Source organism: Trichechus manatus, unplaced genomic scaffold (genome assembly GCF_000243295.1).
Source record: "Trichechus manatus latirostris isolate Lorelei unplaced genomic scaffold, TriManLat1.0 scaffold00006, whole genome shotgun sequence".
Classification (NCBI taxonomy): domain Eukaryota; kingdom Metazoa; phylum Chordata; class Mammalia; order Sirenia; family Trichechidae; genus Trichechus; species Trichechus manatus.
The window spans coordinates 4,069,820-4,091,279 of NW_004443942.1; the positions used below are offsets into that span (position 1 = coordinate 4,069,820).

At 34.0% G+C, this 21,460-nt stretch overlaps 1 protein-coding gene across 6 annotated transcripts in view; it reads left to right on the forward strand.

Moving 5' to 3' along the window:
- The window catches only part of USP47 (ubiquitin specific peptidase 47), a 148,552-nt gene that overhangs the window by 73,131 nt on the left and 53,961 nt on the right, over nt 1-21,460 (forward strand). For all 6 annotated transcript variants that reach the window (XM_023737249.1, XM_004369651.2, XM_023737263.1 and 3 more), the window contains 6 exons: nt 10,166-10,261; nt 10,342-10,494; nt 12,290-12,457; nt 19,625-19,756; nt 20,227-20,303; nt 20,927-20,982. In XM_023737249.1, the coding sequence (XP_023593017.1) occupies nt 10,166-10,261; nt 10,342-10,494; nt 12,290-12,457; nt 19,625-19,756; nt 20,227-20,303; nt 20,927-20,982 (682 nt within the window). The remainder of the gene's footprint in view (nt 1-10,165; nt 10,262-10,341; nt 10,495-12,289; nt 12,458-19,624; nt 19,757-20,226; nt 20,304-20,926; nt 20,983-21,460) is intronic.

A 21,460-nucleotide genomic window follows, 5' to 3' on the forward strand; every position in this document is an offset into this window, starting at 1 on the left:
TCATGAGTTATGTGTATCTAATGTAATACTTAAAGCAAGCACTAAAAAAGAAATACACGTAAAAACACTATAGAGAAATCAAAATGTAATTCAGAATAATACTCAAGTAGCCCACAGGAGGGCAGGAAGAACAAAAAAACAGAACAGACAAACAAAATGGCAGACTTAATCTCTGTCATAGCAATAATTACATTAATATAAATGTAAATACACTAATTAAAATACAGAGATCAGCATAAAGATTTTTTAAAAGGACACAACTGTATGTTATTATAAGAAACTCACGTCAGATATATTGATATAGGCAGGTTGAAAATAAACAGATGAAAAATTATATACCATGCAAACATTAATCAGAAGAAATCAGGCATGGTTATATTAATATCTGATAAAGTAGACTTTAGGGCAGAGAAAATTACCAGAGACAAAGAAAGGTGTTCTGTAGCAATAAAATGGTCAATCTGCCAAGACAACTTAGCAGTCCTAAATGTGTATGCACCAAGTAACAGCTGTAAAATACATAAGCAAAAACTGATAGAACTGAAAGGAAAAATAGACAAATCCACAATTATAGTTGGAGACTTCGACATTCCTCTCTTAATAGTTGATGGAACAGCTAGCTAGGAAATCAACAAACAACACCATCAACTAACAGCATCTAATCAACATTTATAAAACAGTCCACTGAACAACAGCAGAATATATATTCTTTTCAAGTGTCCACGGAGCATATACCAAGATAGATCATATCTTAGACCATAAAACTTCAACAGATAGGAACTAAAATCGTAGAATGTGCTCACCAGCCATAGTGGAATCAAATTAGAAATCAGTAACAGAAAGATAACAGGAAAATCTCCAAATGCATGGAAAATAAATGACACACTTCTAAGTAATCCATGGGCCAAAGAGTAAGTCTCAAAGGAAATTAAAAAAAAAAAAAAAACTTAAAATATCCAAATTAGTGAGACACAACTAAAGCAGTGCTGATAGGGGAAACTTCTAGGACTAAATGCTTACATTAAAAAAGAGGAGAAGATTCAGATCAATAACTTAAGCTCCCACGTAATCTAAGAAAAGAACAAAATAAACCCAAAGCAAGTAGAAGGAAGGACATAATAAAGAAAAGAGCAGAAGCCAGTGAAATTGAAAACAGAAACGCAATAGGGAATAATCAGTAACAACAGCTGAGTCTTTGAAAATATCAATAAAATGAACAGACCTGTAGCAAGACTGACAAAAAAACAAAAATTACCAATGTCAGATAAGTGGGGTATTACACACCTGCAGATATCAGAAACAATAAGGGAATACAGTGAACAACTCTGCACGTATAAATTTGACAACTTAGTTGAAATGGACCAATTCCTTGAAAAGCGTAAACTAATATAACTCTCCCGATATGAATTAGATAATTTGAAAAGTCCTAAAACTGCTATGGTAAAAGCATTAATAATGAAAAACTTCCCCAAAAGGAAATCTTCCAGTCCAAATGATTTTCTTAGATACTTCTACCAAACATTTTGAGAGGAATTACCATAATTTTACACAAATAATGCACGCCATCTACATTTGTTTGCCAACCGCTCCCTCCCCCGTGAGGTATTTTTGTAAGTGCTGCTAAGCCAATTTTTTTACACATTGCTGTAAAAAAAATAAATAAATTAGCACACTTAGAAAAATACTTCATGGGAAGGGGAAGGAGTGGTTGGCAAACAAACATAGAAGGCCCATGTTACTTGTGTACAAATACGGTAACCAGTTCTACACAATCTGTTCCAAAAAAAAGAGGGAGCTCTTCCAAATTACTTAATGAAGTTATCCCTACCTTGATACTAGACCAGACAAGGAGACTACCAAAAGAAAAAGAAAACTATGACCAGTTTCTCTCATGACTATAGATGAAGAAATTCTTAACACAGTATTAGCAGATGGAATTAAGCAATATATAAAAGTTGTTAACATACCATGACCAAGTAAGGTTCATTTCATGGATGCAAGGCTGGCTGGTTCAGTGTTCGGTAGTCATTCAGTGTAATCTACCATATCAACAGACTAAAGATGAAAAAGCATGTTATCATATCAATTGATTCAGAAAAAGCATTTGACAAAAATTCAAGACCCAGTCATGATAAAAACTCTCAGAAAACTAGGAGTAGATGGAAATTTCCTCGACTTGATGAAGAACATCTATTAAAAAGAAAAAAAACAACTACAGATAACATCATATTTTATGGTGAAAACTCAATACTTTCCCCCTAGGATGTCAAGATTGTCGAGACCAAGATGTCTACTCTCACCACTGTTACTCAACATAGTTCTGACAGTCCTATCTTACACAATAAGACAAGAAGAGGAAATAAAAGACATAGAGATTGGAAAGGAAGAAATAAAATTTTTACTAATTTTAGATTACATGATTTTCTATGTAGAAAATCTCAAAGCATCTACAAAACAAACGAAAACTCCTAGAACTCATGAGTTCAGCAAGGTAGCAAGATACAAGATTAACATATGAAAATCAATTATATTTCTAAGTACTAGCAATGAACATACAAAAACTGAAACTAAAAATGTACCACTTACAATCGTGACGCACACACAAAAAAAATTTAGATGTAAATTCAGCAAAACATGCACTGGACCTATGTGCTGAAAACTACAAAACTGAAAAGAAGAGTTTAAATACCCATAGAGACAAACATGTTAGGAGCTCCTGGGTGGTACAAACGGTTAAGCACTCAGTTGCAGACTGAAAGGTTAGTGGTTCAAATCCACCCAGAGATGCCTCAGAAGAAAGGCCTGGCGATCTGAAAAATAAAGTATTATATTTTAAATACCATGTTCTTCAAATAAAAATAAAGTAGATGTTGAATGATGGATAAAAAAATAATCATACACATAGATTATGTGTATGTATATATATATGAGAGGATTTATAGGCAACACCATTCCTTGAATATGTTTTGATTGTACTATACCTAAATTATCTCCACTATATAAAATTTAGTTAATCATTCTTTTTTTTTTAATGAGGTGAAAGTCATATTAACATAAAATTAACCATTTTACAGTGAACGATCCATGACATTTAGCACATTCACAGTGTTGTGCAACCACCACCTCTGTCTAGCTTCAAAATCTTTTCATCACTCAAAAGGAAATCCTATGCCCATTAAGCAGTCGTTCCCCATTTCCCCCTTCTCCCAGCCCCTGGCAACCACCAATCTGCATTCTGTCTCTATAGATTTACCTATTCTGGATATTTCATATAAACGCAGTCATACAATATGTGACCTTTTGTGTCTGACTCCTTTTACTTATTGTATCCACTTTATATCCACATTGTAGCATATGTTTTGAGGTGTATCCACGTTGTAGCATATGTCAGTACTTCCTTTTTATGACTGAGTAATATTCCATTGTATATATATATTCTATATCCGTTGTGAACATTTACGCTTTTCCTACCTTTTTGCTATTGTGAATAGTGCTGTTATGAACATGCATGTACATGTATTTGAGTACCTGTTTTCAGTTCTTTTGAGTATATATCTAGGGGTGGAATTGCTGGATTATATGGTAATTCTGATTTTAACTTTGAGGAACTGCTGAACTTTAACTCATATTTTTATTTTGGAGGACTAAGGATATAATACTTCTCAATGTTCTATCCTGAACCCTGAAAATTACAGTCTGAAAAAAATGTGCAAAATTACATTTTGCATAATTTTTGAGGAGGAGTAAAGCTTTAGAAAATACAACTCTGTGTTTTTGGTGAAAGTTTACACAAAAATTAGATTCTCATTTAAAAATTTAAGTGTTCAGTGATATTGGTTACATTTTTCACACTATATCAGCATTCTCATTATTTCCATTCTGGTTGTCCTGTTTCCCTTGATCTAGCTTCCCTGTCCCCACCTTACCTTCTTATCTTTGATCTAGGGAAAATATTTACTGTTGGGTTTCATTTAGATGATTATTTAGAGGAGCACAGGACTCAGGAATGATATTATTTATTTTATGAGCCAGTCTGTCATTTGGCGGAAAAGTGACCTCTGGAAGTGGTTTGGGTTCCAAGTTTAAAGAGTATCCCAGGGCTGTAATCTTCGGGGTTCATCTAGTCTCTACTGGTACAGTAAGTATGCCCTCATTTTTAGGAATTTAAGTTTTGTTCTACATTTTCCTTCCATTCTGTCTGGGACCATCTGTTGAGTCCCTGGTCATAATGGTCAGTAGTGGTAGCAGGGCACCATCTAGTTCTTCTGGTCTCAAGGTAGATGAGGCCATTATTTGTGAAGACTTATTAGTTCTGTAGACTAGTTTGTTCTTTGTGTCTTTGGTTTTCTTCTTTCTCTAGAAAATAAAACTCTTATCCTTGCTTTGGAATAATAAAAAAAAAAAAAATCATATTCAACCCAAAGGTAGTTTAGAAGCATGATACATGAATAATTTAACATACCCAAGAGGAAAGCTCATGGTGTTAATAATACAAAGTTTATAATATTTTGTTCCATTTTATGGCCCACAACCTTTTTTTTATACTTAAAATATATAGTTTGGCCTGAATTTTAGTCATCTATCACATTAGGTGCAGGTAAATATGTATATAACCATATAACCAGATTATCCCATCCTTTATATAGTTGATTTGTTGATTGGATGAATGAATTGAAGCTAATTTTTGTAACTAATCTTATTTGTAATTATTCATAATTATCCTGCTGACACCTTGTTAAGAAGCTATTAATATAGCTTTAATTGATTTCTGGGTCTGAATAGTTCGTGGAGGAATATGCCCAAGGGAATTGTCGTAAGCAGTAGAGCAATTGGCTGACAATTAGTGTAGTTTCACAGCTGGGTGTGGTCAGAGAAAGAGTAGAAGAGAGCTCTACCAGTACCACTGTCAGTCTTGGGTGACTGTGGGCATATCCAAAGCTGTGCCTTCCTGAGACAAAAAATCAGAGATTTAACACTAAGGAAAAAGGGAAGAGAGTCATTAAAATTATCCAACCAGTCACTAAACAAAGTAACAAGCAGATAACAATAACAAGCCTCGGGAGTGTGGATGATCAGTACCCACAGTTGCTGCAATATATTATCTAAAATGTACAGTTTCCAACAAAAAATTACAAAGCATACAAAGAAACTGGAACGTATGACCCATATACTGGGGAAACAAACAGGCAAAAGAAACTGCCTGTGAGAGTGACCTGATAGCGGATCTAACAGAAAAAGATTTCAAAATGGCCATTATAAGTATGTTCACAGACCTAAAGTAAGGTTTGAATGAAGAAGTGAAGGAAAGTATGATGACAATGTTGCATCAAATAGAGAATTTCAAAAAAGAGATAGAAATTTTTAAAAATAATCAAATGGAAATCCTGGAGTTAAAAAGTACAATAACTAAAATTAAAACTTCACTAGGGTGCTCTACAGTATATTTAATTGGCAGAAGACAGAATTAGAAGATTTGAAAGTAGATTGATGGAGATTATACAAGCCAAAGAACAGAGAAAAAAGAATGAAGAATAATGAACAGAGTCTCAGAGAAATGTGGGACATTAAATGTAACAGTTAATGCATAATGGGAGTATCAGAAGGAAAGGAAAGAGAGAAAGGAGAAGAAAAACTTTTTGAGAAGTAATGGCTGAAAACTTCCTAGATCTATTGAAAAACAATAACCTATACATCCAGAAAGCTCAACAAACTCCATCTAGGTTAAATGCAGTGAGACCCACAAATAGACATGTAGTAAAAATGCTAAAAGTTGAAGTCAAGGAGACAGTCTTAAAAGCAGCAAGAGTAAAACAAGGGTGAGCACATGAGTAGAAGAATAGTATGAAATTTTAAATGTTAGACAAAGTACAAAGAGTATACCTTTTAAAAATTGGGAGAAAGGAGAGAGAAAGGGAAAGTAGAATAAGATCACTGACTGTTGTATAGGTAATAGATGGAAGACAGAGGATACTATTTAAAACTGGCAGACCAGACATCAAAAGATTAAGTAAGAATAAAGGGGATTAAGGGCACTAACAAAAGTTGAAGTGCAAAAGTAACAACTAGTATAAAATTACTGATTTTCCTAAATACTAGAAGAAAATTTTAAAAACAGCAAAGAAGACACACCACATAGAGAAATGAAACAGTACTGTTATTTTTACACAACACACGTCTGCTGTGTTTACCAACTGTGCCATCCCCATGCATGGTGTTTTCATAAGCGTATTGCCTCGCAGGGGAAGGAGCAGTTGGCAAACAAACGTGGAAGGCATGCATTATTTGCATAAAAATACAGTAAATATTACCTGATACACAATAATTAATAGCACAAAATAATGACAGATGAGACCAAATGTTATCAGTTATATCGATAAATGTGAATAGGTTTAACTTAACATATTAAAAGAAAAATATTTTGAAGTTGGCTCATAAGACAAATATGTTAAAATTTGGTTTAGGCAGGAATCCACTAAAACAAATTGATGTCGAGTCAATTCCAACTCATGGTGACCTCACGCATGTCAGAGTAGAACTGTGCTGCATAAGGTTTTCAGTGGTTGATTTTTCAGAAGTAGATCGCCCAAGGAGACTCTGGGAGGACTCAAATCTCCAACCTTTCAATTGACAGTTGAGCATGTTAACTACTTGTACCACCCAGGAACTCTAGGGACTTCATTAGTGGATGCTAAATCTAGGGTGGAAAGTTTGGGTAAGTATCAGGATTTTTGCATGATCCCCAAGTGTCTCCTTACAGATTGCTTATTATTTGCAAGGGGAAAATAAAAACTATATTGTGGAGAAACTGGACAACCCCCAACTAGGTGATTAACGTTCCCATCACCAGTGAGAGGTTAGATACATTATGGCCTACAACTGTGATACCCTTAGAAGGACGTGTCATTACTTATGCCTAGCAAGGAATGCATAACCTGAATCTAATCATGAGGAGCATTCTATAAAATAACTGGCTTCTATTCTTAAAAAAAAAAGTCACGAAAGAAAGAAAGGCTGAGGAACTGCTCCAGATTAAAGGAATCTAAAGAGACAGACAGTCAAATGCAGTCTGTGATCCTGGATTGGATCCTGTACTGAGGGGAAGAAGTGCTATAAAGGATATTATTAGAATAATTGACAAAATTGGAATATAGAGTGACAGAAGTACTTTATCGATATAAAAATTTCCTGAGTTTGATAGCTGTACTGTTTATGTAAGAATATAGTTAATCTTAAAAAATCACGTTAGAGTATTGAGGTAAAGTATAATGTGTGAACCTATTCTCAAATGATTCAGAAAAAATGCATCATAGTGTGTGTGTAAAGAGAGAATTATAAAGCAAAAGTAGCAAAATGTTAAAAGAGTTGGTGAATCTGAGTAAAGATTTTCTTGGGAGTTCTCTGTTCTTGTAAGCTTTTTCTGTTTTATATTATTAAAAAAAAAAAAAAATGTAGCCCTAGTTGTAAACTGTAATCTGAGACTAACACACTACACCTTTAGTATAGATTTAAAGTGGAATTTAAATTGCATAAATTGCTCACTCTCCCTCCGTATATTGTTAAAATATATGTGTATTTAGTGTTTTCCCAGTACAAATTACCTGTATTCATAAAGCCTAACTAATTTGAGGAGCCCTGGTGGCACATTGGTTAAGTGTTAGACTGCTAACCAAAAGGTCGACAGTTTGAATCCACTAGCTTCACCTTTGAAAACTTATGGGGCAGTGCTGCTCTGTCCTGTCGGGTCACTATGAGTCTGAATCGATTTGAAAGCAATGGGTTTAGTTGTTTTGGTCTAATTTGATGTCAGGCCTAGACCTGACATCTTTTAAATTTTTTTCTCAGTTGTTTTTACAGAATTTGCCATATTTCATTGTTAAAGTGTGCTTTAGAGTTAAATTATTTTCTAAGTGTCTTTTCCTCCAAACTCCAGTAAAATGATTGGTCATGTGGAATAGACAAACAAAGGCCAGCTGTTTGGTCCCCACCCCACTTAGTACTACCTGTATCCCGAGAACAGAAGTAGAGAGGGAGTTGAATTTAGAAGATTTTTAAATATCTTTTCATATTTTTTATCTTGCTCCAAGGTGTACTGTGTCAAACAATATGTGGATCATAACAAATTATGAATAACATTGTGAAGAATGGGAATTCTGAAACAATTGTGCTCATGCAGAACCTGTACATAAAACAAGAGGCAGTCATTCAAACAGAACAAGGGAATACTGCGTAGTTTAAAATCAGAAAAGGTGTGCGTCAGGGTTGTATACTTTCACCATACTTGTTTAGTCTGTATGCTGTGCAAATAATCTGAGAAGCTGGACTATTTGAAGAAGAGCACCCATCAGGATTGAGGAAGACTCTGTAATAACATGCGATATGCAGATGACACAACCTTGCTTGCTGAAAGCGAAGAGGACTTGAAGCATTTACTGATGAAGATCAAGGACTACAGCCTTCAGTATGGATTACACCTCAACATAAAGAAAACAGAAAACCTCACAACTGGACCAATAAGCAACATCATCATAAACGGAGAAAAGATTGACATTGTTAAGGATTTCATTTTGCTTGGATCCACAATCAACACCCATGGAAGCAGCAGTCAGGAAATCAAACGACGTATTGCATTGGGCAAATCTGCAAAAGACTTCTTTCAGGTGTTCAGAAGCAAAGATGTTACTTTGAGGACTAAGGTGCACCTGACTCAAGGCATGACATCTTCAGTTGCCTCATATGCGTGTGAAAGCTAGACAGTGAGAAAGAGAGAGTGAAGAAGAATTGAGGCCTTTGAATTATGGTGTTTGCAAAGAATGTTGAGTATAACATGGATTGCCAGAGAATGAAGAAGTCTGTCTTGGAAGAAGTACAGCCAGAATGTTCCTTGGAAGCGAAGATGGCGAGACTTCGTCTCACGTACTTTGGACGTGTTATCAGGAGGGACCAGTTCCTGGAGAAGGACATCATGCTTGGTAAACTAGAGGGTCAGCAAAAGAGAGGAAGACCCTCAACGAAATGAATTGAGACAGTGGCTGCAAGAGTGGGCTCAAACAGCAACGATTATGAGGATGGTACAGGACTGGACAGTGTTTCGTTCTGTTTTACATAGGATTGCTATGAGTCAGAACCGACTCAGCGACACCTAACAACAGCAGTTTTATAAGCTTTGCTAGCTATTTTGCAACTACGTCCTTTTGGTCAGATCAAGCTTTCTTTATATGTCTTTTGAGGAACAACTCGTTCTGTATCAGAAGAAAAATATTTGAAGATATTTTGTATGTCTTAATGATTCCATTTCTTTTTCTTTACATGTAATAAATATTAGTATTTCTGCTTAGACCGTCTGTGAAGAAAAATGACAGCAGATGAAATTTGAGATTATCCATCCAGTCTTATATATTGTATTAACTAAAACTTATCTTAAATGGTGAAAAGCCAGTGATTAAACATTAAAGTGAATTTTATGTCCACTTGATTCTTTAATAATATGCATGCTGAGTTTCTTGCTTCTGCCTTAAGGCTGTATGGAAAAATGAGAACCATATGGTTTTACTCAGTAAACAGTCCAGGAACTTCCATTATCCATTTTCAAATTGGGCAGTATCTGACTTGCAGTAAGAAGGTTGCACAGTGTTTTTAAGTCTTTATAAACTAGTGTGGTGGTGGATTACTAACCCTAAATTTCATGATTAGGGGTAATCATTAGATTATTAAGTGTGTGGATAGTATGTATTCTTCAGATGTCACTGTTACTTATTGCACAATTTAAAAATGCCTCCTTCTCCAAGATTAACATGGTGCATGTAACTGCTTCTCTAAGAAGGATGGAATTACTTTTTAATCTGAAGACTGAGTATTTTTGTTAAATTATTTAGCCAAACACTACAATGCAAAGTCAACTATAAAAATTAAGTAGAAATGACTATGGTTTGCAGAACCATAACTTTTAAAATAATACTTGGCAAAGGCAGAGCTCATGCAGAATGAGTTTTTGTAGTGATAATAATATTTTGCTGTTTTTGTTTCCACCCTTTTGAGTTCCTGCTTTTTCTAGCGATTCTACTTACAAGTATTTAGATAATTGCACTGTTTTTAGATTCAGGACTTTGTCATTGATATCACAATATTTTAAAGTAATTATAAAACAATCGCTTTTTCTCCTGACTAGGAAGAAGCATTGCATGCATTTATTCAGCCAGAGATCCTGGATGGTCCAAATCAGTATTTTTGTGAACGCTGTAAGAAGAAGTGTGATGCACGAAAGGTAGACGCCATATAGAAATTAATACTTAATTTTCTGTGCTAATATTCAGTATTCCATAGAGTCTTTCTTTTTTTATTTAGGGCCTTCGGTTTTTGCATTTTCCTTATCTGCTGACCTTACAGTTAAAAAGGTTTGATTTTGATTATACAACAATGCACAGGATTAAACTGAATGATCGGATGACTTTTCCTGAGGAGCTAGATATGAGTACATTTATTGATGTTGAAGATGAGGTAAATATTTATTGTATTTTGTTGTGTTACATTTTTCATTAATCTGTTTTAGTCATGTTTTTATAGGAGCTATTTGGAGTAAGTTGACACTGGTGTCAGGCTCTCATCTTGATAGAAGCTACCCTTATACAGTAAAAGATTCGTAATGTCCTACTCTGTTCTTTTAGAAACTGTTGTGATTTCGTTATGGAGAATATCTACAGCCATTTAGTATAGTTGTTACAGAGTGATAAATCTTTATTCTCAAAACTACTATAAAGTGTTTTTTCTGATCCGAACTGAGGACTATAAATATAAAAATGCCTTTTTCCCAGGAGCTGAAAAATAATTTTAAACATCCATCAAGTTTTATTTTAGTACTTATGTACTAAGGGGCATTGTGGACTAGAAGAGCACATGTTTTGGGCCTACCTAGATGTGGGTGCAAAACCTTGTCCTGCTTCTTGATTTTTAGATAATTCATGTAACCTTTCTGAGCCTGTTTCCTTGTCTATAAAGTAAGGTAATACTTGCTTTTTATAGCTTCTGTAAGAAGAGAGTGCCTGGTAAAATAGATGTTCATTGAATGGTAGCTATGACCACATGACATTTTGAAAGATTTAATTTAAAATAATATATCAAATACTTTTGCTTGAGTTGGAATATCTTCCCAAATTATACTGAACTTTCAAAGGAGACATAATCCTTGGAGGATTCTTACACAGAGAGATCAGTGTCAGATCAATCTTCTGTATATTCCTAATGTATTTCTTATAAAGAGAAATCTTTCCCAAGGGAAGAATACCTAGATATAAAGTTTGACAGTACTTTTTAGGAAGTTCTAGGTCTAGTTCTTGGGAGAAGACAAGATGTTCTGGCTTAGTTGAAGTTTTCAGAAATTGTGTCTTTGAAATTAGTATAGAGATCTAAAGTTGATTTTCACCTCCGTTTTTCCTTGAACAAAACTTTCTTGAGAGATGAGGACTGTATCTTAGACACGTTCTGTACAATGACATAGTTCTTGGCAAAAAGTTGGTACTTGTTACATATTGGGTTGTTTTAAGACTTTTTTTTTTAAGCAATGATTTATGCATATCGACACCCTGTATCTTAGAGAAGCATTCTAACACTATTGAAATAAAAACAGTTTCAGATATATGTATACACACAGACACACACACACATATATGTAATGTTAAAATAATGGGGGAAAGGCTAAGGTTGTTTGGGGATATCTATGAAGTGGAATTCTTCAAATTAATTTTGCATAGAAGTGATTTAAAAACCGTAAAAGCATGGATAAGTATGATTTGCTGTTGTTACATTTCCACCGCTCCACATTAGAGTATAAAATTCTTGAGGATAGGTACAATGTCTTATTTTTCTTTCTAATTATGTATAGTACCTAGTACAGTAATAGACTGGATTGAACTTTTTTCTTCAAGAAAATAGGTGATATTCTTTGGGGATTTGAGGACAAGAAGCTTATTTTGGAGCTCAGAGTCTCTGCTTTTATGGATTTTGCTGAAAGAGATGGTAATTTTATATTGTCACTTTGCAGCTATAAACATAAATGGGGTTTAATAGAAGTCCAGATCACTAATTGTCGTGTTAGAATTTCAAGGATATATAGAAATGCCTTTAAAATACACTAGTTATTTTATTGTTTTCAAGAGAAAATATAAACTGACTTAAAATAAATATTTTTATTAATAAGAATTTCTTGAAATTATGGGAGTTAGTGAACAAAAAGTTTTGTTGACTATATTTTGTCTTTATTTGGCTTATAATTTTAAGATAATTATGTTTTATTAAGAAATCTCCCCAGACTGAAAGTTGCACTGACAGTGGAGCAGAAAATGAAGGCAGTTGTCACAGTGATCAGATGAGCAATGACTTCTCCAATGATGATGGTGTTGATGAAGGAATCTGCCTTGAAAGCAATAGTGGAAATGAGAAGATTTCAAAACCTGGACTTGAAAAGGTACCATTTTTTCTTTGTGTTTTTTAGTTGAAGGGGAGAATAAAGTAATCTCTAAACTGTTGTATAATTGTTGTAGCTAATACTATGAAGTTCTTTTTAAGAAGCTTAATTTTTTTTAAGACTTTTTTATGACTTTTTTTGTATGTATGTATATGATCATAATTAAACTTTAGGAAAAACTACTACTTACTAGTGGAGTCATTAATTTCTGGGAGGCTGAACTGTAACTGTGTAAGCAAGCTGGGTGGTAGTGTGGAAAGGCTGCCTTGGTATTCAGGAAACCAAGATTCTAAGTCAGGAAACCTCTACCTTTAATGTTGCAGCAAGTCTCAAAATCTTATATCACATCTGAGTTTTCACATATAGAGCAATGAAAACATTGGCCATAGAACCCTTTATAAAACTGTTAATAATAGAGGTAATCTTTATATATGTGTGTGTGTGTGTATGTGTGTATATAATTTCATTTATTTTGTTGCTATTGTTGTTGAGAATATATACAGAAAAACACACCAGCAGTTTCTACATGCACCATTTAGTGACGTTGATTACGTTCTTCGAGTTGTGTAATCATTTTCACCCTCCTTTTCTGAGTTGTTCCTCTTCCATTAACATAAATTCACTGCCCCCTAGAGTTCCTGTCTAATCTTTCAAGTTGCTCTTGTCAGTTGGATTCCATATAGGTAGTTCTTAAAAGAGCATAATGCTCAAGGCAGACATTTTTTACTAGTTAAAATAAATTATTGTTTGGTTTTAAGAAGACTTCAGGGGATATTTTTGGTTTAAGGTTTAAAGATTACCTCAGGGCAATAGTTTCAGGGTTTTAGAAGTAACCTTTTTGAGGTAGGGTAAAGCTAAAGTCCTCAGTTTCCCTCCCGCTCCCACATGACAGCCCTTAAGGTACTTCAAGAAAATGACATAGTTCCATGGATCATAATTTGAAAGCCACAAGACTAGATTATCTCTGGGATAGTGTCTTTTTTTTTTCTTTTGTCTCTGTGTCAATGATTTTGATGTTTCATCAAACCATTTCTTTCACAATCATATATTAAGCTTTATTGAGGGGCAAGTTATAGATAGAATGTCATGAGCATGGTGTGAATAATAAATAACCTAAAGACTGATCAATAGCCTAGAGTCATGTTAAATACAGTGATTTTTTTAAGTGAGATTTGATAATAGAGCTACACTTACATAAATTATTTTAGACCATTACCATTATTCTCACCATCATCACCATTACCCTTATATGTTAAAGCTATCTTGTTCAGGTCAGATAGATGAACAGGAATTGCTATGTAATGAATAACATAGTGGGTACATTATAATTTATAAAGAACATTGCATTTGAGCAGGGATTGACAAATTATGGCTGGTGGGCCAAATCCAGTGCTGTGTCTGTGTTTCTACAGACAATCATGTCGTCTGCAATTAATGTTAGTTTTATTTCTTCATTTCCAGTCTGTATACCTTTCTTACTTCATTTTTTCTTGTCATAGCTCACTAGCTAGAACTTCCAGTATGATGTTGAATAGGAGTGGTAAGTGAGGACGTCCTTGCCTTGTTCCTTATCTTAGAGGGAAAGCATTCAGTCTCTCACCATTAAGCAGAAGCTGTAGGTTTTTGCAGTTGTTATCAAGTTGAGAAGTTTATTGAGTTTTGTAGGTGCTTATCAAGTTGAGGAGGTTTCCCTCTATTCCTAGTTTGCTGAAAGTTTTTTATCATGAATGGGTGTTGGATTTTGTCAAATACCTTTTCTGCATCAGTTGATAATATCATATAATTTTTCTTCTTTAGCCTGTTGATATGATGGATTACATAGATTGGAATTTTTAAATGTTGAACCAGCCATGCATACCTGGAATAAATCCTATTTGGTTCTTGTATATAATTCTTTTTATACCTTGTTACATATTATATGCTAATACTTTGCTGAGGATTTTTGCATCTGTGTTCATGAGAGATACCAGTCTGTCGTTTTTCTTTCTTGGAATGTCTTTAATATGGTTTTGGTGTTAGGATAATGCTGTCCTTATTAGTTAGAAAGTGGTCCCTCTGCTTCTATTTTCTGGGAGAGATTATGGAGAATTGGTATTATTTCTTCCTTAAATGTTTGGTAGAATTCACTGGTGAAACCATCTGAGCTTGTGCTTTCTTTTTTGGAAGGTTATTAATCATTAATTCATTTTCTTCAGTAGATAGAGGGCTACTCAGGTTGTCTGTTTCTCCTGTGTGAGTTTTAATACTTTCCATCTTTCAAAAATTGGTCCATTTTATCTAAGATATCCAATTTGTGGGCATAGAGTTGTTCATAAAACCAAACAAATGAAACCCATGGCTGTTGAGTCAATTCCGACTCCTAGAGACCCTATAGGACAGAGTAGAATGGTCTCATAGAGTTTCCAAGGCTGTAAATCTTTATGGAAGCAGACTGCCCCATCTTTCTCCCAGGGCGGCTGGTGAGTTTGAACCATTGACCTTTCGGTCAGCAGCCAAGCACTTTAACCATCAGGGCTTCTAGAATTGTTCATAGTATTCTTTTATTATCCTTTTAACGTCCATGGGGTCAACAGTGATGGCTCCTTCTTTTCTATTATTAGTAATTTGTATCTTCTCTTTTTTTTTCTCAGTTAGCCTGACTAGAGGTTTATCAATTTTATTGATCTTTTTAAAGAGCTAGTTGTAGAGTTCATTGATTTTTCTCTTTTAATTCCCTTGTTTTCAATTTCATTGATTTCTGCTCTGATTTTCAATATTTCTTTTCTTCTGCTTACTTTGGATTTAATTAATTAAAAATTTAATTAAAATTAATTCTTTTTCTAGTTTTCTAGGTTGGAAGTTTAGACTATTGATTTTAGATCTTCTTTTCTAATATATACATTCAGTGGTTTGACTTTCGCTCTAAGCACTACTTTCATTGCATCCCTCTAATTTTGATGTGTTGCATATTCATTTTCACTTAGATTAAGCTATATCATAATTTCTCTTGAGACTTCTTCCTTGACCCATTTGTTATTTAGAATTATATTGTTTAAGCTACAAATATTTGGGGATGTTCTGGTCATTTTTCTGTTAATTGATTTCTAGTTTAATTCCATTGTAGTTTGAGAGCATACTTTATATGATTTCTGTACTTTTAAATTTGTTAAGATGTGTTTTATGACTCAAAATGTGGTCTATTTTGTTGAATATTCCATGTGAGCTTGAGAATGTATATGCTGCTGTTGTTGAATAGAATACTCTATAAATGTCAGTTACATCAAGTTGATTGATAGTACTTTTCAGGCCATCTATATGCTTACTGATTTTCTGCCTCCTTGATCTATCAGTTACTGAAGAGGGGTATTGAAAGTCTTCAGCCATGTTAGTGATTTTGTCTATTTCTTCTTTCATTCCTATCAATTTTTGCTTTATGTATTTTGACACTTTTTTTTAGGTGAATACATGTTTAAGATTTTTATGTCCTCTTAGAGAATTGACCCCTTTAGTATTACATATTCCCCTCTTTATCTGATAATTTTCCTTGTTCTGAAGTCTGCTTTGTCTGGAATTAATATGGTTACTCCAGCTTTCTTTTGTAAAAAGAAAGTATGTCTTTTTCCATCCCTTTACTTTTAACCTCTTTAAGTCTTTGCATTTAAAAGTGAATTCTTGTAGATAACATAGTTGGGTCTTGTTTTGTTTTTTGTTTTTTTTTTAAATCTACTCTGATAAGCTCTGTCTTTTAATTGATGTATTTTAGACCGTTCACATTTAAAATGATTATTCACATACTTTGATTAATATCTACTGTGTTTGTAATTGTTTTCTATTAGTTGCATTTGCTTTTAGTTTCTTTTTCCTCTTCTTTTTTCTGCTGTCTCTTTTTTTGAGTGTTTTATATAATTCTGTTTATTTCCTCTCTTTGTGTATCAGTTATACGTAAAAAAAATTTTAGCAATTATCCTAGACTTTACAGTGTACATTTATAACTAATCTAAATCTGCCTTCAAATAACCTTGTCCTTCCTCATGTATAAGCGTAGGTACTGATAACAAAGTATTCCCAATGCCTCCCTCCTGTCTCTTGTAACATTGCTGTCATTCATGTTACTTATCCATATGCTATAATCACCCAATACGTTTATTACTATTATTGCTTTAAACAGTTATCTTTTAGATCAATTAAGAATAAGACAAATAAAAGATTCTATCTTACCTTCATTTATTTATTTTCTGATGCTCTTTTCTTTACATAGATCCGGGTTTCTGATCTATATCATGTTCTTTCTACTTGAAGAACTTCTTTCAACATTTCTTGCAGGACAGGTCTGCTGGTGATAAATTCCCTCAGTTTTTGTTTGTCTGAGGATATCTTTAATTCTCCTTCACTTTTGAGGGATTATTTCACTGGATATAGAATTCTGGGTTGGTGATTTTTTTCTTTCAACACTAAGTATTTCATTGCACTCTTCTTGTTTGCATAGTTTCTGATGAGAAGTATGCTGTAATTCTTGCCCTTGTTTCTCTAGAAGTAATGTTCCCCCCTGCCCCCCGGGCTTCTTTCAAGATGTTTCAGTCTTTTGTTTTATGCAGTTTGAATATGATATACCTAAATAGTTCACGGTGGGGGCGGGGGGATTTGTTTGGTTGTTTGTTTGCATTTTGTTTTGGTGGGGTGTTTATCCTGCTTGGTGTTTCTGAGCTTCCAGGATCTGTTGTTCAGTGCTACCTGTTTTTATAAATTAAGTTTCATTGGATCATATCCACTCTCATTTGTTTATATATTGCCTATGGCTGGTTTAAGGAGCCCTGGTAGGACAAGTGGTTAAGTGCTTGACTGCTAACCTACTACCCACTCCATGGGAGAAAGATGTGCAATCTGCTTCCATAAAGATTTACAACCTTGGCAACCCTATGAGGCAGTTCTCCTCTGGCCTGTAGGGCTGCTATGAGTCGGAATTGACCCGATGGCAATGGGATGGCTGGTTTCATGCTGTAATGGCTGAGTTGAGTAGTTGTGTCAGAGACTCCATGGCCGACAAAGCCTAAAATATTTAATGTCTACCCTTTACAGATCCCTGCAGTAGAGGGTTAAACAATCTGGGTTTTAGTTCTGACTTTGCCATTAACGAACTGTGTCACTTTGGACAAATTATTGAATTTGTGTGTCTTTCAGTTGCTACAGTTTAGAGGAATTTGGACGAGATGCTTTCTGTTGTTCTTCCCAGCTCTAGAAATGTATAATTCTATTTAGCAGTACTGTGTTTGAATATTTATTTAGTAATGTATGCTTTGTTATTGTTGTTAGCTGCTGTCAAGTTGCTGCCCAATATTAGAAGAGAAAATTAGAATGTATTTTTTTTGGATGAAGTCACTCTTCTTATCCTCCTTCCTACCTCTTAGCAATCTATTTGTGATTTGAAACTAAGATTATTGCATTTAAGAACCCTTATTCTTTCAAAAAGGAGCCCTGGTGGCGTAGCAGTTGAGCGCTTGGCTGCCAACCGAAAGGTTGGTGGTTCGAACCTACCCCCTGCTCTGTGAGAGAAAGATGTGGTAATCTGCTACCATAAAGATTACAGCCTTGGAAACCTTTACAGCCAGTTTCACCCTATGTGTTGGAATAGACTTGATGGCAATGGGTTTGGTTTGGGTTTTGGTATTCTTTCAAAAATAGGCCGTTTTATCTTTTGCTTATGATATATGCAATTCTCATTTTCAGAATTTCAGAATGATTCAGTCTTAAGAGCCTTCTACCATTATTGTGGTCTAGCAATCAGAATGTTCCAGGAAAAATATTTCCTTTTGGCTTTGGTAATTATGATAAAACTTTAAAAATAGTATAGCTGTTGCTTGGCAGGGTTTTTCCAGTTGTATAGGGAGGTCTGTTTATTTCAGAAGATATTGTTCATAGCATTCAGTCATATCAAGATTTTGTCCAGTGTCTCCAAATTCTTCTAAGGATGTTTTGATGTTCACACTTCCAAAAGGTGCTTTTAAGATTTGACACACAAAAAACCTATGATAATAAGCTGTATTTTTACTTATTACATCCAAAACACTTTTATTTAAACACAAAGAGTTACCATATTTCATAGGTTGTTCAGTGCTCTAAACACAAATTCTGGATTACAGGTAAATTCTGAAAGCTCCTCTCAGTCACCACTGTAATTAATTTTAGTTTTAGAAATAAAATATGAACCAGCATATTGAAATTACCAGATATTTTTAGAATTTTTTCTAGAAATTTCACTATTTGATCAATAATATTAGTCAGTTTAAAGTTATTTCTTAAATAAACTGGAATGTCTAGAGAATTTTAGGTAGCATTGCTCAGATGCTTTTTTTAAGCAAAGGATAGGGGAGAGAAACTCTAGTTCTTCTAGAAAAGCAAATAAAAGAAAGCATGCTTGTCACCATCTGAGGAATCTTCTCATGTCAAAGTCCCTTTTTTATACTCTTACTTTGTTTTATTCTTATCTTCCTTATCTTCTTATCTTCATAAGTATGCTATGCTGACTTTTCTTTACAGCAACATGTAAAAACAATTAGCATAGCAGCACATAGGAAAATACCTCATGGGCGGGGGAGTGATTGGCAAACAAACATAGAAGGTGCACGTTATGTGCGTAAAAATACAGTATCTCCCTTCACTCTGTTGTAAAGGAAATAGAAGAAATCTTATTTGAATAAAAAAACAGTATGCTATTTGTGATTTCTTGGTCCTGGATGTGCATATTAGAACAGCTTGTATTTATTAACTGCTTCTAAAATTTCATACCATTAATTTTTACATAAAGAAACGTACGAAAAATTAGCATAGCACGTTTATGAAAATACCTTATGGGGGAGGACACGCTATAAAAAAGATTTATAACTTGCACATTATTTCATTATTTACATTAAAATGCAGTATATTTACAGATGTGTATGGCTCCAAAGATTATAGCATAATTAGGATGTAAAGAAATGCACTAAATGAAATTTGTGAAACTCTAAACTCATATAAAATTACTTGGTGATTTGTCATTTTAATTTTATCTTAGGGAGTTTGGCCTAACATATATACAACTATCATGTTGCTTCACTATGTGCTGATAGAGAATAAGAAGTGTACAAAAAAAAAAAAAGAGTTTTGATATAGTGTTTTTCCTCCTCTCTGAGTTACTTTTATTTTTTCCCTTAGAATTCCCTGATCTATGAGCTCTTCTCTGTTATGGTTCATTCGGGGAGTGCTGCTGGTGGTCATTATTATGCTTGTATAAAGTCATTCAGTGATGAGCAGTGGTACAGCTTCAATGATCAACATGTCAGCAGGGTAAGGAGAGGACTTTTTAAGATTATTGTTTTGAAAGACGTGTGTAGGAATGTTTCTTTCTAATTAATAACAGGGTCCATTAAAAACTGGAGAATCAGTCTATCCAGTAAACCATCTTAAGACCCATGCCAAATCAGTCCTTCCTTTTTGCTTTCAGTAAATGTCTTGCATTTATTTATTGTTGTTGTTTATTTTGTTTTGTTTGGGCTTGCTGAATGTTTCTAGAGACAGACTACTGATTTTCCTCTTGCCCTGAGCCTTCATGTAAACCACCTAAATAGGAGCACTAGAACTGATTGGCAGGTAGCAGCCACTGATTATATTTTATAATTTGATATCTGTGTGCAAAGATCCATCTTGAAAATATGTAGCATTTGACTCTGAGGTTTGAAGATTGGATTACATACTGACATTAATGTAACAGTGTTAATAGGTTTTCCAAAATAGAAAATAATGTTATGACTTTTTAGATAACGCAAGAGGACATTAAGAAGACACATGGTGGATCTTCAGGAAGCAGAGGATATTATTCCAGTGCTTTTGCGAGGTAAGTAATTTCCTAATTTTTAGTGTTTATAAGTTAAGGAGTTCTGGCGCAACAGTGGTTAAGCCCTCAGCTGATTTATAAATTAGAATCAATTATAACTTTTCAATAGTTTTTACCATTAAAGACTTAACTCAGGGTTCAGTAAACTACTCATGGGCCAAATTCAGCATGCTGCCTGTTTTTGGAAATTAAGTTTTATGGGAGCACACCCATATTCATCTCTCTATATATTGTCTGTTGATACTTTCATACTACAACAACAGAATTAAGAGACCATGTGTGGCCTGCAGATCCTAAGATATTTATTATGTGGCTCTTTACAGAAAAAAAATTTCTGACCCCCAACCTAACTATAGTAGGCATTCCAAAACACAGGTTCTTTTGAACTTTAGTGTTACCAAGAGGTGATATGGAATCGTCTCATAAATGTCTCATTAAAAATAAAATAGATTCTCCTTTTTGACTATGTTTTAAATGTAAACCTGAGAACAGTGGCATGATTATTTTCTAATTGTCTGAAACAAACAAAAAATACTATTGTAAATAAATATACATAATGCTAAGAAATAAAATCTTTGCAATCTACTTTTTGTCCCTATTAATCATTTTTATATTTTTGCTAGCTCCACAAATGCGTATATGCTGATATATAGACTGAAGGATCCAGTAAGAAATGCAAGTATGTCAACATACAGTTATTTGATTTTAATCTGTATTATAAGCTCATTTCTTTCATAAGTTTTGCAAACTGAGATCACCACGTTTAAATGATGGGCCAATTAAGGTTTTTTATGCCTGGAAGAGATAATTATAAAAACTGTTACAAAATGATTCTTGTCAAGTAGTAAGAAGATTTCAAAAAAAGTTGTTAAATTCTTTTTTAATACACTAAGAGACAAACAAGGCTTACTCTACGTTAAATAAACTGGATATTTATTTGCAGTAAGATTGTATTTATATGCAGATTGGTGTAGTGATAATGAACCCAGACTTGTGTAGCAATCATTGCTCACCAGCTGTGTCTCCTAGAGCAAGTTATTTAGCCTTTCTTAAGTCTTAACTTTTCTCATTTGTAAAGTGGAAATAATAATAACACTTCTTAGGGGTCTTAAAAAAATTAAATGAAATAATATTTTAACCATATAAATCTTGCCTGG